This window comes from Bufo bufo, chromosome 6 (genome assembly GCF_905171765.1).
Source record: "Bufo bufo chromosome 6, aBufBuf1.1, whole genome shotgun sequence".
NCBI lineage: Eukaryota > Metazoa > Chordata > Amphibia > Anura > Bufonidae > Bufo > Bufo bufo.
Window position 1 is genome coordinate 269702836 of NC_053394.1, and position 18320 is coordinate 269721155.

At 42.1% G+C, this 18320-nt stretch overlaps 1 protein-coding gene across 1 annotated transcript in view; it reads right to left on the minus strand.

The window, feature by feature from the left end:
- PALD1 (phosphatase domain containing paladin 1) overlaps positions 1–17497 on the minus strand; it is a 323151-nt gene extending 305654 nt beyond the window's left edge. Inside the window, exons 1-2 of the mRNA XM_040439040.1 lie at positions 17366–17497; positions 17020–17098 (exon numbers count right to left, since the gene is read on the minus strand). Coding sequence (XP_040294974.1) covers positions 17020–17039 — 20 coding nt within the window. The 5' untranslated portion in view covers positions 17040–17098; positions 17366–17497. The remainder of the gene's footprint in view (positions 1–17019; positions 17099–17365) is intronic.
- Between the last annotated feature and the right edge of the window lie 823 nt (positions 17498–18320).

Below are 18320 nucleotides of genomic sequence, written 5' to 3' on the forward strand. Positions count from 1 at the left end.
ATTCCCGCAAAAACTAATAGCATAAACCACCTAGGGATGACCTTAATCCCACGTGGATCCTTCCCTAATGTCCAGGATCCCACCATTCCTACATGTCAAAAAGCCACATTAAAGGAAACCTGTCGTCGACTTTATGTTGACCTCACTGATGGCAGCATAAATTAGTGACAGAAATGCTGATGTCAGCGGTGTGTCACTCATGAGCTAAACGTAAGTGGTTGCTGAGAACCAGCATCATAATCATTGCAGTCCAGGCCTTGAAAAGAGTCACATCTACCTGAGAAGAGTCCTGGTTATTCATAATCTCCTGCTCTCCACCACCTGCTGATGGTCGGCAGTTCTCTCCTAGAGAGAAAGAGAGAAAACTAGGTAGAAGACTGTCAGTCATCGGCAGGTGGGCAGGGAGAGCAGGAATTCATGGATAACCAGGACTCTTCTCAGGTGGCCGTGACTCTTTTCCAGACCCGGTCTGCAAGGTTTGTAATGTTGGTTCTCGGCAACCACTTACTTTTAACTTATAAATGACAGACCGCTGAAATCCACTCGCCTGTCACTAGATTATTCTGCTGGGCAGCATAAAGTTGATGACAGGTTCCCTTTAAGACATGTAATTGAGTAATCTGTAAGTGTCACTATATGGTGACTTGTAACTATAGGAAAGAGTCCATGACATACAGTATATTCCTATATATTATAGATATATATATATATATAAAAAAAAATAGATGCAACAAAAACACACCTATAATACAATTATTAGCTGTGAATATGACAGTACGCTTAAAAAAATGTATGACAACTCTTTTTATTATTCATTAGCATAATTGCTGAAAATAAAACTTTACAAGTAATATTCTGAGTTACATCACATTCTGTAATATGTTGTGATTATAGTAAGTGCCACAAGGGGGCGTGCTGGACTTTTTCCATTCCTTTATGTTAATTGGCTGTATTGCAATCTGCATTTATACTGCACTCATATAATTCCATGCGCTTTATAATCTTTTTGCGTACAGTTTGTCTTCGTGATGTTATATCCCTATGTGACCGGCTTTAGGGGCCACACAAGGAGGCAGTAACATCCAAGGACAATGAAACTCAAGTCTGAAATCATGTCTATGCCACACAAGCAGAAAGATAACAACATAGCTGAGCTCTACATGTCCTTCGTTCACCTCTGTTATTGTACAGGCGTTTAGGCAATATGATCAGCGCAAATTTACTACTATGAGCAACAGTTACCCACGTAGAGCTAGACATGTCCAAGATTCAGAAATACCTACAAATGACACTTGTATAAGACGCAAACAAAGGAAAGCAGCCACTTGGAACATCATATTGTAGAGAGAAGTCTCTGAGATGACTCCAAGATTAAATATTTTACCTGCACTGACACATTGTAACAAACTATCAAGTATGATGTCTGTGCTGCTGATGTATTTTAAGGGGTAGACCAGGTATAGACCATGACTAGCTGATCTGAGGGAGTCCTACATCCTCACCCCGCTGACCAGCTGATTATATAGCTCTGGCAGCACTATCAACAGTGTAATGGAAGATGCTTGTTACTGCAGCGCTGCTCCCATTGACTTCCTCCTATACCTGTGATGGCTAACCTCCGGCACTCCAGCTGTGGTAAAACTACAACTCCCAAGATGCACACTTGCTTGGCTGTTCTCAAAACTCCATCGAAATGAATGGAGCATGCTGGGAGTCGTAGTTTCACCACAGCTGGAGTGCCGGAGGTTAACCATAACTGGACCTATACAATGTTGCGATGACGGAGCTACACCGAACAGCAGATCTGCAGGGATGAGGGTGTCAGACCCCCGCCTATCAGCTAGTGAGGACAGGCCATTTCTTACTAAAGGGTGAACCAACCCTTTTAGAGCTCATGCACATGACCGTATGTATTTTGCAGTTCGTGTGCATTCTGTATTTTTCGGAACGGAACAGCTGGCCCCTGATAGAACAGTACTATCCTTGTACATAATGCAGACAATAATTGGACATATTCTATTTTTTTGCGGTACGGAAATACGGACGTACGGAAACGGAATGCACATGGAGTAACTTCTGTTTTTTTTGCAGACCCTTTGAAATGAATGGTTCCGCATACGGTCCGGAAAAAAACGAAACGGACATGGAAAGAAAATACGTTTGTGTGCATGAGTCCTAACTCACACAGGACTGTCTAAACTTGTAGCAAACTCTCAGCTGTGGGAATTATTGTGTCTACTGATCTTCCGTTTCTGAATGTAAATCATGAGTGTTGCTATTCACTGACAGAATGCTGAGCTCTTGAAAAGAACAAAAAATTGAAAAACTAAGTATATTAAAAAGTTGCAGAACGTTTTGTTATACAGTGACTAGAAACCTCCTTTAACGTCATCTGCATGAAAAAAATGAAAAAAAATTTCTATGGATAAAGGCAGCCAATATAACGGGACGCAATGATATTCTTGTAAGGTTATCAGCCATCGTCTGACTTAAAGGGTTTCTATCACTTCGTTTCACCTATTTAGCTTTCAGACACTAGCGATCCGCTAGTGTCTGCTCTGCCCAACCATCCTAATATAAGAGCTTATTGTCCTGCCGTTTAGCTAAAAAAAGAACTTATATAGATATGCAAATGAGCCTCTAGGTGCTATGGGGGCGTGATTAGCACCTAGAGGCTCCGTCTACCTTAACAAACTGCCGCTGCCCAGCGCGTCCCTCCAGCCCGCCCATCTCCTCCGGAATGCGATGCGCCTCGTATTCGGCGCATGCGCAGTGAATGTCTGATCGCTTCCCTGCTCAGACATCTCCACTGCGCCTGCGCCGATGACGTCATAGTGCTCCGAGGAACAGGCGCAGTGGAGATGTCTGAGCAGGGAAGCATCAGACATTCACTGCGCATGCGCAGAACAGAGACGCGCACGGAGAGGATCGCTTCAGCTGGAGATGGGCGGGCTGGAGGGACGCGCTGGGCGGCGGCAGTTTGTTAAGGTAGACGGAGCCTCTAGGTGCTAATCACGCCCCCATAGCACCTAGAGGCTCATTTGCATATCTATATAAGTTCTTTTTTTAGCTAAACGGCAGGACAATAAGCTCTTATATTAGGATGGTTAGATAAAGCAGACACTAGCGGATCGCTAGTGTCTGAAAGCTAAATAGGTGAAACAAAGTGATAGAAACCCTTTAATATAACATATGGTGCTTAGAATTTGAGAATGAGCATTAATGGGTTAAGATAAACGGCAGTCTGTCAGCAAGATTTAACCATGTAAATTTTGGCAGTATACAAAACATAAAATATATCTAGAGCAGTATGCAGTGCCTTGAAATGTCTGACAAGACGAGGAAAAGAGGGAGGGAGAGAGACAGAGAGGGAAGGAGAGCGATCAGGAGAGAGGATAATGGATAAGGGAGAATGAGAAAGCTTGATTAGGCACAAGAGGCTCTTGCCTATGGGCAGCACTGCTGGACAGGATAGCTTCTCCACGGGGCAGAGCCATATTGTGGTTCATGCAGTGGTCGTTTCTGCTGTAGTCTCTATTCAATAGTTATAGAAGTAATTTATCTCTAATGGGATAAGGCTAACTTTTACTACACTTTGGTAAATGTCTGTGGAGGCCTGGTTTGGCAACTTCAGGTATTCCAGCTTCATGGAACAACAACTTTTCGAAACCCCTTCTTCAGGTGTATACTGTACAGTGCCTATACTCGTGCAGACACATGCTGAAAGTGTTCTGTGACAGCATCCATCTGGGTGTTTGAGAAAGGCCCCTGCATGGGTCAAAAAGTTGCATATTTTTCCTATGGCCATTGGAAATAAGTAAAGCTCATTGGAAATTTTAAAGGAGTTTTCTGAGCTATGTTAACTGATGACCTATCCCCTAGATAGGTCATCAGTATCTGTGTCACAGGGGCGCCCACCGACCAGCTGTTTGAGAAGGCACACAATAGGACCATGGCCCTCTTACAGCTTTTCCTAGGGCATGTGACATTACGTTCATAGGTCACGTGGCCTAGGAGCAGATCAGCCCCACTGATGTGAATGGGGATGTGCTGCGATACTAAGCACCCAGCTATACAATGTACGATGCTGTGCTTGGTGAGCTAAGAGAAGGCAGTGGCGCTACTGCGAGCACCAGTGCCTTCTCAAAGAGCTTTTTGATGGGGGTCCCGGGTGTCGGACCCTAACAATCAGATACTGATGACCTATCCAGAGGAGGCCCATCTGAGGCCAATGAATAGATCTGCAATTGCTAATGGAGGCTATTAATTGCCAGCCCAATCACGCCACTGAGGCTGTCTGCATGCCTACCATCATGTTCCGCACAATATGGGTGCTGCCGCCGCCGCCACCGTACCGCCACTGTGATCACTGCTAATTGCCCTACTGCAACTTCCTTTACCCCTACTTCCACTACCATTACCCATACACAGCCACCACTAGTACTACTCTACTACCTGAACACAGCTGCATACACATCTATTGCCTTGTCTGTTCTATTCTGTGCTGCTACTGCTGCCACATTCCACTGTTACCCCTACACACCTTAGACCTTACCCTTTCCACATCCACACTGTACTGTTGCTGCTTCTCCTGAATAAAAGGGAGAATTTGTCAGGCTGGTTCAGAACAAGCCACTGTTTCTTCTGACACACTAACACTTGTCTGTATAAACAGAGTTGGTTCTGGGGTAGCAGTCAGCCTTTAGATATGCTTATCCATGGAATGTGCAAAATGAAAGCATGAATATAAGAAACAAAACCACTGCAGGAGACAAGGTATTTTATTAAACATGGCAATGGTGAGAGGTTAATATGGTCAAACCAGGTGACAGATTCCCTTAAAAGGCCGATTACAAGTATATTCCAATGCTGGCCTGCAGGTGGCAGCGGAGCATTGAAATATACTTAATATTGTATTCTATAATGCAAGGATCAGCTACCTTCTGCACTCCAGCTGTTGTGAAACGACAATCCCAAAACATGCTTTGTGCATTTCTAGGGGAGTTCTGAGAAGAGAAGAGCAATTATGCATGCTGGGAGTTGTAGTCTGACAGCAGCTAGAGTACCAGAGGATGTCAAACCCTGATATAATGCATAAATATGCATTACAGAATAAAAGATGCAATCTAATGATTTCATGTTATAATCACCTAGGGTGACTAAAAATAATAAAATAAAATAAATCGAAAAATTGATATCACCACCCCTTCCCTAAAATAAAAAAAAATAATTAAAAAAATTAAACATCATGGGCATCACCGCCTCTGAAAACACCCGTACTATTAAAGTATAAAAATCTGTATCCAATATGGCGAACGGTGTAATGAAAAAAATCTAAATGTCCGATTCACTATATTTTTTTTGTCGCTTCGTCTCACCTCTCTAATAAAATTTAATAAGATGTGATTGAAAAGTCGTACACACTCCAAAATATTAATAGTATCAATAAAAACTACAGATCATCCCGCAAAAAGTCCCCCCCCCCAACGCCCCTCCTGCACATCTGTTTTCCTTAGCATAAAAACCACCCGTGAGACAAAATATTTTGGCATGGGCATTAAAATAGTCGTAAAAATGGCATTTGCAACTATTTTTACGCCTGGCGACCTTAATAAATGACCCCTGATGCCCAAAACGGCATCCAGATTTTAAAATACGCTGAAGATCTTCATCTTTGTTCCCTACAGGACAATATTTCTTACATGATAATAATCCCTCCTAAATCTGGTGCTAAAACTACCCCCGATTCCTTTCATTTTTAGTCTACCCTGTTATTTTACAGATGTTGTAGTGTCTTTCTGTCTATTTTTTCTTTTGTTTTTTTAAAATCCTTAAATGACCATGGCTAAGGATGATTGGGTTAATCCGAAATCGCACGCAAATGGTGAGCTACATATTTTACCCTTTACCTTTTTTTGCTTTGACACCTCTAGATATACCTATAACAGCCCCCATCCCCATCTAACATTTGCCATTTGCAATATTGGTGTCTTCTTATGTGTAGAGATGCGTTTGGACCCCCTTAGCCACCAGGGCACGGGAGCTGTGCTACCTCCGCACCGCCTATAGTTACGCTCTGTCCATAGTAAACAATGTATTATAAATGGTTCAGTGTGGGTCTACATTACTCTACATAGGCAGAGATAAAAAGCAGAAGGAGTAACTGAGAGCGGAGCTTTCATACTGCTCCAGGATTTCGCTATGAGTCATGTATACACATCCTAATCTTTGCACCTGGACGGATTCACTTCCACTGCTCAACATCCAGTCCTACAGCCAAGAAATATGCTGTAACACAAAGGCGCAGCTGGGAAGGCCACAGGCACTGTAAATAACCTAATCTCCCCAGTACACTTCTGTCTTATCAGTTTAGTTTGGAGTTTTTGTTATTTTATTTTTTACAAAATGAAAATTATTAAAATACACAAAACCACGGGCACAATGTGTTATTATAGTCATGTAACAAAATGGGTTGTCTCAACTGGACAGCCCCCCTTCTCAAAAGCAGGTTGTCTGAAGGGGAAGGTATTATTAGGCTTTGTTCACATCTCTGGTAGGGATGAGAGAGTCGAGTCAAAGAAAATGATTTGCCTGATCAGCAACAGTTCTTCACTAGTGTTGAGTGAACTTGTGGTTTCAAGTTCGCCGTTCAAGGTTCGGGTTCGGGTTATCTAAGTTATGGTCCGTGGTAGCGGAATCCATAACGGAATTCTTAGATAACCCGAACCTTGTACGCCGAACTTGAAAACGAGAAGTTCGCTTATGCCTATTCTTCACCTATGACCGGCTGTCCCCACCGGTGAAGAAGAGCCCACCTGCCACTTTATTGACAAGATGGACATCTCGCCCATCACTGACCATCTGAAGCCTCGAGTAGCAGCGCAAGCGCAGAGGCTATGCTTTGGGAGCAGCAGCTGTTCATGCACCGATACCAGGAAGTGCAGCAGCACATGCACAGATACTGCTCCAGTATAGCGGAAGTAGAGTCTCTGCGCTTGTGCAGATACCCGGAGCAGTGGCACAGAGATTGTCAGGGATGGGCGAGATGTCCGTCCCTGTCAATAAAGAGGCAGGTGGGTTCTTCTTCACCTGTGGGGACAGCCGCTCATAGGTGAAGAGTTCTTGCTGATCAGACAAATCAATTTGTTAGAATCAATTCAGTCATCCCTAGTGTTGGGCATTCCGTTTTTCTATGAAAATGGATGGCAAGCAGAGATGGATCTGTCATATGACAGACACCAACGCAGCCCGATGGATTCAGTTAACTATGATGAGGTCTGTCAGTTTCCGTCACGGTATCCATCATTTTACCAGACAAAATAAGGTTATCATACTGTATTTTTTTTATTTTTTTTACATTTTGGACAGAATCTGCGATGGAGGCTCCTAACAGAGCTTCTAACACAGACATGAACAAAGCCTTACACAGAACCTATTCAAAGTATGAGTGAGCGTGTAAAGCATGGTCGTTTCAAGCCTTGTAGAGCTAGAGGCAACGGCAATAAAGATTATATATGATAAGCATGAGAATCAACTATTGTCCAACAACTAACATTTCCCCAAATCTTTTGTTTCCATATTGAAATGAAGATGACTAGTGTTGAGCGCGAATATTCAAATTACGAATATTTATCTCGAATATCGCAACTTCAAGAATTTGCGAATATTTCGAATATAGTGCTATATATTCGCTATATCGAATATTCGTCATTTTTTAACATCAGAAAACATGATTCCTCCCTGCTTCTTGCTTGTGGGCCAATGAGTCATTGGCCTACAAGCAACTTAAGCAGGGAGGAATCATGACTTTAGATGGTAAAAATTACGAATATTCCAAAAAACTAATATATAGCACTATATCGAATATATTCATTTTTTAGAATATTTGCCTTTTTTTTTTCAATCTGTTCAGTTGTTCCACTTCGGCATACTCCTCCCCGACAAGCGTCCCCGTCACCATGGAAACTCCTAGGGGTTAGAATATACCATCGGATCTGAGTTTTCACGATCTCAGTGAGATTGTGAAAACTCGGATCTTATGGTATATTCTAACCCCCAAGCGTTCCCATGGTGACGGGGACGCTTGTCGGGGAGGAGTATGCCAAAGTGGAACAACTGTACAGATTGAAAAAAAAAAGACTAATATTCTAAAAAACAAATATATTCGATATAGTGCTATATATTCGTTTTTTAGAATATTCATAATTTTTCCCATCTAAAGTCATGATTCCTCCCTGCTTAAGTCACTTTTACTACTGAAAATGTGCATGCTTTGGAGGCATTTGCGCCTCTTTCGCCTATTTTAATTTTTTAGACTAATTCAGAAGTTTTCTAACTTTTTGTAGTTTTTTCCAATCTATTTATGTAGGTGCGCCATTTTTACAAGTGAGTTTGTCATAAAAACAGTCTAATTTCTACTCCACTCCAGGGCTGGCGTACTTTTCTTCATATGTGTTGAGTAGGAAAGGACAAATGTGATTTTTCTCTACACAGATGTGACTTTTCATGCGCAAACTAATTAGACCAGTCTTAGTGAATATGAACCTGTCTAACTAAAAAAACAACCACCAGAGGTCAGACTAAGGGCTCATGTGTCACTACCAGAGCTTTGAGACGTTCTCACAGCTCTGTTTCTCCACCCCTGTGATGATGTCACTACTAGAGCTTGGAGGAGTTCTCACTGCTCTGTTTCTCCGCCCCTGTGATGAGGTTTTTACTTTCTGTTTCCTGCCTCCCAGCTGTTCCTCCTGCGTTTGATTTCCCTGCCTTTAAATCACCCCTCCTCCTTTTGTAGGGTGTGGATTATATTTCTCATTTGAGTTGTAGCTCTTGCTTGAGTATCTTCACTTGTAAGCTATCATTTCACTGGACCTGTGTTCTGCTGCAGCAAGTACTCCGGATATTGCCAGCTGTCTTTGGATCCATCTTCTCTGCTGCTGCAGCTCCTTCAGCTAAGTGTGCAGACATTGTAGTGTATCTGTTTATTTTCTGACTGGATCTGAGGCGACCACGGTTCCCTCCATCCGTGGGATTTCGGTCTGTGCCTCTGCACCGCAAAAAAATAGGACTTGTACTATATTTTTTTTACAGTGCAGACCATCTATTGTGGATCGCGGACTGATTCAAGTGAATGGGCGAGCTTGATAAATGTGCCCCAATGTGCTTCAGGGAATGAAAGAATGGATTAGGGAATATCACAGTAATCAATGCACTGATAACAATAACAATCTTGGAACATCTTCCTCTGTCATTCCTCCTAGAAAGCTCTGATTAAATTGATAATTAGGCATTATCAGTTGTGTTTAGGTCCCTACACACTCTGGGGCACATTTACTAAGCTCAAGTAAAAAAAAAAAACGTGTAAAGGCAAAGTCTTCAATTTGCGCCTTTTATTATGTCTTAATAAATTTGTTTTGTCTTTTTTGGTTTAAGTCTGACATCTAGTGGTCGTTTTCTTGTAAGACAGATTCAAGTTCACTAAACTGGTCTAATTAGTATGCGCATGAAAATGTGGTGCAAGTGAGATGAATTTTGGCGCACATCTCCGTGAAAGTAGTAAAATTGTGGCGAAACTCAATGCTCAAAACAGAGACAGAAAAGTACGTCAGCCCTGGGGTGGCGTAGAAATTAGACTGTTTTTACGACAAAATCTGGTGCAAAATAAGGTGCACCTACATAAATAGGAAAATAGGCGCAAAAGTTAGGATTTGTCTGAAAACTGAAAATAGTCGCAAAGGCGCAAAAGCCTCCAAAACAGGCGCGAAAGCAGTTAGTAAATGAGACTTAAAAAATAAGACAGCCCTAAACAGGCTTTTTACTCATGATAACAGGCGGCGAGACTTTAGTAAATTTGCCCCTCTGATTCTGTCCAGTGTACAAATTGCAGTCCCCAATGCACAGAACGGCCATCTGCATGAGCCCTTAGAGGACCCTACCATCACTACTATAATTTTTCCACTACCTAAACTCCGACTGCTGAGATACTTTGTTCAAGTTTAGGTTTTCATATTTCAGTGCTCTGACCCTAATAATCAGTACCCAGAAGGCTGCAGACTAACATCAGTTAGGATCTGTCAGGAGCTGACGTCTTTTTTTTTTTTTTTTTAGATAATGTATTCTCCAAGAAATAACAGTTCTCAAGCAGCTTTTGTGTGACTTTCCTCTATTAAACCTCATGTAAATGGAACTGGGTGTTACCAACTGACTAAACTGACAACTGGGTGTTACCATTTCCCTTGTCCCTACACAGCCCTCTGTCAGCCCTCATTGGACAGTATCTAACTCCCCATCAATCATTCATACATTTCCAGGAGGTATAACAGAGTAATGACCCAATGCAGAATTCAGGATGCGGATTTCCAAGAGAGCTATTTCACATACATTCAAGTATTTGCCAAAACAAATCTGTCAGGAGTAGTGACAAGTCTTCATTAAGACCGCGCACAGAAACAAAGAAGGGGTGGTAGGGAAACACATGAAGCCAACAGGAAACTGTTCTGAACTGCCGAGGCACACAGCTTGCCACGGAGGGCTCATGTGCCTTCACATCAGCTCTTCACACGTTTATATCATCCACAGTTTACTGATCTGTAGAAAATGATTCATTTTCAGCAGAGATGTTTAACTAGAAATGTCACAAATGGCAAATTATCTGGTTTTCCTTTTGTGATATGGACATAGTATGGAGTATTTAGGGCCCATTTTCATATTTTTTTCCCTCCCCACATTCCAATAGCCATAACTTTTTACATTTTCCATTCATATAGCCATATGAGCACTTCTTTCTTGCGGGATAAGTAGTATTTTTTAATCGCACCATTTAATTTACCATGTCTTGTATTGGAAAATGGGAAAAAAATTATTTGTGGGGTGAAATTGAAAAAAAAAACACAATTCCGGCAAGTTTTTTGGGTTTCAATATTACGGCGTTCACTGTGCGCTAAAAATGACATTATGTCCTTATTCTGTGGCTCAAAACAATTATGGTAATACCAAATTTGCATTTTTTTTTTTTTTTTACTACTTTAAAAAAATAAAAACCTTTAGCCATAACTTTTTTAGATTTCTGTCTACAGAGCTGTATGATAAACGAATTGTAGTTGGTGCCATTTTTGGGGTATGCATGACTATGTTATTCAATTTTTGGGGGATAAGGTGACCAAAAAGATGGTGAATTGCGTGTTTTTTTCATTTTTTTCCATTACAGCGTTCACCGCACAGAAAAGTATTTTTTATATTTAGAGAGCTTAAGGAGTCACTGGGGCACATTGTTTGATGAGCAGAGTCATGGAGTCATCTCCTCTATCCCACCCAACTTGCTCTCACAGACCTCCACTTGCTTCCTGGCATCAGCGCCTGGCAGTGTGAAGTAATGAGCAGGCCAAGAAGACCTCGTTCCACTGCCGCTTATGAGATATTTCACATAGAAGGGTGGTTATAGTATAGAATGGCCAGTATAATAATTCATTCCTCTAGGTTTCCAAAGAAGAGTTTATGACTGGTCTTACTGGAACCACAGGACGTAACTGTCATGACTCACTGAGTGACTGGTGTCTAGTGTCCATTCTTAGCTGGTCACCTAAGTCTGACCCCAGCTGTCCAGAGGGAAAGCCAAGTGTATGAAACTTGGTGGTTTATAAAGGAAGTTGTGTTTTACCCTAGATGTGACCAACATGTTTATTCTTGATGGACCAGCAATAATACCAACGCATTGGTTCAAAGGGAAAGCAAAAGCTGATCCCTTGTATTTCAGCAGGAAAAGCAGCAGTATTTTGAGCTGCACTGTGGTGGTATTTGGTTCTGCTGGGGCAGTATTTTGTGTTGCACTATGGTATTGTACTGCCTACTTGTGTTGCCCCCAGCCTGTCAATATGAACCCGACTACAATATGGGCCACTTTTAGGTTTTTTTCCAGGGCCACTTTCAGTTCCCAGTCCGCCCCTGGCCTCATACATTTCTAAGCAATGCTTAGACTGTTTTATGCTGTGCAATGTCACAAATCTAATACTTCCCAATTCATCTAACGTACATATTAGTGAATCTATTTTATTTGCTTTGTGTAACATGACCAGGAGAATGAGATGATTTTATGCTTTATTTTTGAACCACCAAATAGAAACCATCAGAAGGAGACATAAACACACTTGATGAGTGGCTAAGAGCCCAAACTGCCTTGTAGAACATTCTAAGGTCGCCAGGGCTGTTTATGGGTACTTCATCTTTGCATTGGCACTAAAGTAGAATTTACATGATGTCACAATTCTTCAGGACCATCAAGTTGGCATCAAGAGAGATATACCCAAATATACAACCGTACAGCAAATGCACAGCGCCGGGCCATGTGACACAACCGGTTTATTAAATGTCTGAAGACAGGTCCCAATGGTCACACACAGGAAAAGTCACCTCTTTATTTTTAGTAGAGATGTAACTGCCTAAGAAGGAAAAACAACAGTGCACTGCAAAAATTTGTGTCCAATGACGGTTCTAATAAAATCATCTTCATCCATTTTTGGAGATGATTTCCCCAGCGGTCTACCAGTTTTGTTTCATATTTAAAGGGCATGATTATGTCACTGTGAATGAATTTTTGCCAAAATGAAAAACATCACATTGTTAAGACCAGGTTACACGTTTGTAAGCTCTATGCAATGCAAAACCTTCTATGCATACCATTCATATTGCATGTCCCTGAAAAATATAGGAAAGTACTGTAAGGTCAGGTTCACTAGGCACTTTTTCAATTCTCATACAGTAAGATCATCTTCCTTTGAAAACAAGTGCTAGGCAGGTAAGAGAGACAAACCTTTTGGTTCCTTATTTTTCCTAACAAAAATGAAAACATGAGACCTGTGTAACGCAAAGGGGAACCCTGAACTAGTGGTTAAAGGGGTTGACATTTATCCCCTACCCACAGGACCACTAATATAGTATGGTAACTTGGAACCGAACCCGAGTTTGGGAAATGTTTTTTTACAGTATAAATCAATTTCTGAAGTAATTATGCGAAGACTCGCGAGACTTCGCAAAGTAATAACTTCGTCTCATCGGAGCCAATGCATTCTAATACTGTACAGAGCGCTTGATCCGTACAGTATTTAAACAAAGCTTTATGCCAATCGACTTCGGATGTTTCATCCGAAGTCGATTCTCTCATCCCTGGAGCAGCACCGTGCATGCAAGTGTACCTAACCTTTCATCAAACTCTGCATTAATCAGTAGTACAGCGTGTGTACATGAGGAATAACATGTAGACATGTTATGAGGTATAAACTAACTAAAGTTGTTCAGTCTCTTTGTGTGTGTGTGTGTGTTTGTCTCCTCAGCTCCTGCTCACTCTTTCCCCTTCACTCTCCATAGACTTGCATTGACATGTGTAATATGATCCTTCTATGGAGTTGCTCCGTTCTGGATCACATTAAGACATTTGTCAAAGTGAAAATCAATTAGCAAGGAAGGGGGGAGAGATGAACAGCTGATAACATAATAACGAGAGAGTTCTCACTGATAAGACATATTACAAAGTTTCTAGTGGTTGCTTGTATTAGTGATTAATGCAAAGCTGTGTGAAAAATTTGTGACCATTTATGTGCCTCCCAATTCCATCGCCTCCTCACTGAGCTCATGCAGTGAATAGGAACTGGGTTCTTAGGGACACATTCTAGTGATAAGTGGGGGACGCAGCGATCAGACATTTATCACCTATCCTGTGGGCAGCCCCTTTAATTATTGAACAGTGGGAAATGAATGTGCACATCGGTCTTCTAACACTGAGAAGCATATGCCTTAGGCCTCATGCACACGACCGTTGTGTGCATTCGTGGCCGTTGTGCCGTTTTCCTTTTTTTTCGCGGACCCATTGACTTTCAATGGGTCCGTTGAAAAATCGGAAAATGCACCGTTTGGCAGCCGCATCCGTGAGCCGTGTTTCCTGGCCGTGAAAAAAATATGACCTGTCCTATTTTTTTTTACGGCCAACGGTTCACAGATCTATTCAAGTCAATGGGTCCGTGAAAGAACACGGATGCACACAAGATTGGCATCCGTGTCCGTGATCCGTGGCCGTAGGTTAGTTTTTATACAGACGGATCCGAAGATCCGTCTGCATAAAAGCTTTTTCAGAGATGAGTTTTCACTTCGTGAAAACTCAAATCCGACAGTATATTCTAACACAGAGGCGTTCCCATGGTGATGGGGACGCTTCAGGTTAGAATATACTAACAGAACTGTGTACATGACTGCCCCCTGCTGCCTGGCAGGTGCTGCCAGGCAGCAGGGGGCAGCCCCCCCCCCTGTAGTTAACACATTGGTGGCCAGTGCGGCCCCTCCCCTCCCCTGTAGTTAACTCATTGGTGGCCAGTGGGCCCCCCCCTGTAGTTAACTCATTGGTGGCCAGTGCGGCCGGCCCCCCTCCCTCCCCTGTAGTTAACTCGTTGGTGGGCAGTGGGCCCCCCCCTCCCTTCCCATGTAGTTAACTCGTTGGTGGCCAGTGGGCCTTCTCCCCTCCCTCCCCCTCCTAATTAAAATCTCCCCCCTATCATTGGTGGCAGCGGAGTGTACCGATCGGAGTCCCAGTTTAATCGCTGGGGCTCCGATCGGTAACCATGGCAACCAGGACGCTACTGCAGTCCCGGTTGCCATGGTTACTTAGCAATTTGTAGAACCATTATACTTACCTGCGAGCTGCGATCTCTGCGTCCGGCCGGGAGCTCCTCCTACTGGTAAGTGACAGGTCTGTGCGGGAGCTCCTCCTACTGGTAAGTGACAGGTCATGTCACTTACCAGTAGGAGGAGCTCACCATATTGTGTCAACGTCAAACGGATCCGTCGCCATTGACTTGCATTGTAATTCGTGGCTCCGCACGGCCAGGCGGACACCAAAATGACTTTTTTTTCATGTCCGTGGATCCTCCAAAAATCAAGGAAGACCCACGGACGAAAAAACGGTCACGGATCACGGAAAAACCGAAACCCCGTTTTGCAGACCGCAAAAAAATACGGTCGTGTGCATGAGGCCTTAAAGAATAGTAATGGCACATGTTTGATCAGCAATCCGCATACATCAGAAAACCAGTGTTTTAACTGCATTGAAAAGCACAGCCAGCTAGACTGCAATATACCTGTATGCAGAATAAATGCTATATTGTGTCATGTGGGCTTTTCTTATATGGAAGTCAATGGAAGATATATGAAACTGTATAGAGTAGCAAATGTCTTTAGCAAAGGTTCAGCAGAGCATGGATCTAAATGTCTGTCATTCTATCTGTCTATCTACAGGTGAAACTCGAAAAATGAAAATATCATGCAAAAGTCCATTTATTTCAGTAATGCAAATTAAAAGGAATTGCATTAATGCAGCTTAAAATTAGAATATTGTGAAAAGGTTCAATATTCTAGGCTCAAAGTGTCACACTCTAGTCAGCTAATCAATCCATCCCCCTGAGCAAAGGGGACCTGAGATTGTGGCTTTGGGGTTTCATTAGCTGTAAGCCATAATTATCCAAATCATAACAAATAAAGGCTTGAAATATCTTGCTTTCCATGTAATGAGTCTATCTCATATGTTAGTTTCACCTTTTAAGTTGCATTACTGAAATAAATAAACTTTGCACGATATTCTAATTTTTCGAGTTTCACCTGTATATATCTATCTCATATCTATCTATCTATCTATCTATCTATCTATCTATCTATCTATCTATCTATCTATCTATCTATCTATTTATTTATCTATCTATCTCATATCTATTTAATCTATCTATCTCATATCTATCTATCTATCCATCCATCTCATATCTATCTTATCTATTATCTATCTATATATCTATCTATCTATCTATCTATCTATCACTCTCATGTCTCTATCCCACAAACACACATCTTACAATCTCCCTACCAGAATCCTCCTTGTATTCCAAAGTAAATCTTTCCTTGAAGAATTTGCCATATTAATCTAACTGCTTCTAAAAATGAAATCTACAAGCTAACACAAAGCTCGGATGGTCTTGGACGGCATTTCAGGAAAGCATAAGCTCTTGCCCAAAAATATTTTCAGGAAATGTTACGTTCCCAAATATACTGAGATTTGCTGAGCATGTGCAGTTTTCTCAGAGGCCTCTCCAATTACCAACAGCCACAGGAAAAAAAAACCCAAAGGAGTGAGGTAATGGTACAACATCTCTGGGGAGAAAGGTTACGCTTCATACTCAACAGTATTATTTTAACCAGCAAGTAACAATGGCGTCAAGATACAAATAACATATCTATATGTATCCCACAATGGAGCGCATAATTTAGCATAGTTTACCCAACTCTTCTCTCTCCTTAGGTGTAAGGACCCTTATTTGATTCAGATTCCTTTCCATGCTTTGAATATCAATGAGCCAGCTAAGCAATGTGCTATTGTTCTGAACTTATTTCGGAGCTTCCAATCTGACAAACTATTTTCTCATGCTTCAGAATCCCTGACGCAGGAGCATAACCAGTATGCCTTCAATATTTGCTTCCAGAATTCCCACCCTAATTAATGTCTGGAGGAAATCCCCCTATTAACACTGTCAGCAAAGGCATTTAAGATAATGGATGAGGAACTTGGAGTTGGCAAAGCATTGAAAGGAGGTCATTATTTACAACGGTAATGGGATGGCGTAAAGGTTAGACGAGCTGGGAACACTAAGTTTCAATCTTGGACTAATATGGAAGATGATACACAAGTAGAGTATTATTATGTGTCGTACGACCGTAGTCCACCGTCCTAATCCAACCAACCAAGTACTGCGGCAATGACACATCAATATCTGTGTTCACCTGCCTTCAAAACATGTACAATCCAATAATATATTAATATATTAATTATACATTATAACTGCATTAATAACTGGCAGCTGTGACCCAAAGAGCTAACAATCATCTATAAAGCATATATCAGTATTTCTCAATAATATATATATATATATATAGAGAGAGAGATATATATATCATAAAATAATAATAGAGCAATGAGCTGTAGCATTCTCTTACCGTGGTTGTGATTGCTGCATGGTTGCTAGTAGCGTTCCTGGTTTTAGTATACGCAACTGATGATAATTGTAAAGATACCCTAGTATAGAAATGATTGACGTTAGGGGAAGGGCACAGCAACAGGTTGTGTGTTACTGCAGACACATACGAAGAAGGTAGCACATAGACATTCATAGGTAGCCAGCAGTGCAGGAGACCTTCTGAGTGGTGAAGAAAGAGGTCAGACAGGAACACTTGGATAACACAGACTGGGGGAGGCACAAAGACTACACCAAAATAATAGTAAGAGACAGTTACTTGTAAATGCAGGGGTCAGGCAGGGGATTTCAAGAGGGAATGAACCCACAGCTGCACAAAATGCAGATTCTAGAGGGATAAGGGTTTCCTCCCTCACGGATGTGGGGCTGCTTCTCTCCTCTTCAATAGTGGGGTACCCCTCTCTTCTGGTATTGTCTTCACTAGCTGAATACAGATGTGCAAAGAGAGGCGGGATCCCTCTTGCAGCTTTCTGCCTGTACACGCTCCTCCCAGGAACACCATCACGCTGGAATTAGGAGGTGGGGGGGTGAAGAGTAGAATCCAGGCATACACAGAGATCCAGCCTCACTCCACATAAGTACTGAGCTTGTTCTCCATATGAATGCCCAGACATCCTGATGGAATCCTCTCTGCATCACATAGTAGCAGCTCTGTGCCACACAGCAACATTGTCCTACCTAATTCTACAGTTAGTGGAGCTGAGAAAAGCTAAACGTCCGTCAAATGCAACCAAAGGATGGAAATTGTTCTCAGTACCTTAAATATTTGGGGGTGATCAAGGTAATATTTTGCAGTCTAGCTTACTTCCAACATGTCATGGTCATCTGTGAAATGTGTAGCTGAGTTCAAACATCATTTGTAAAAATATGCTTGATTTGCATTTTGTCTCTTTAGGGAAAGTGGGAATGAAATTCCGAGACGGGAATAGGATGAAGAAATGCAACCCGTTGTGTAGACCACTGTTAGATACAAGAGGCTTATGTCGACTTTTTTAGTAATTTTTATAAGCAGTGATCCTCATCCAGTTGTGGTCATGTTACAGGACCTGAACCTTCTTCAAGCTTGTTAGAGATCAGAGTAAGGCCTCCTGCACACGAACGTGTGCTGCCCGTTGCCGTATTGCGGACCGCATTTGCGGATCCGCAATATACGGGCGCCGTTCCGTTGGCATTCTGCATCACGGATGCGGACCTATTCACTTCAATGGGTCCGCAAATCCGGAGATGCGTAATGTTGCGGAACGGAAGCACGGAACGGAAACC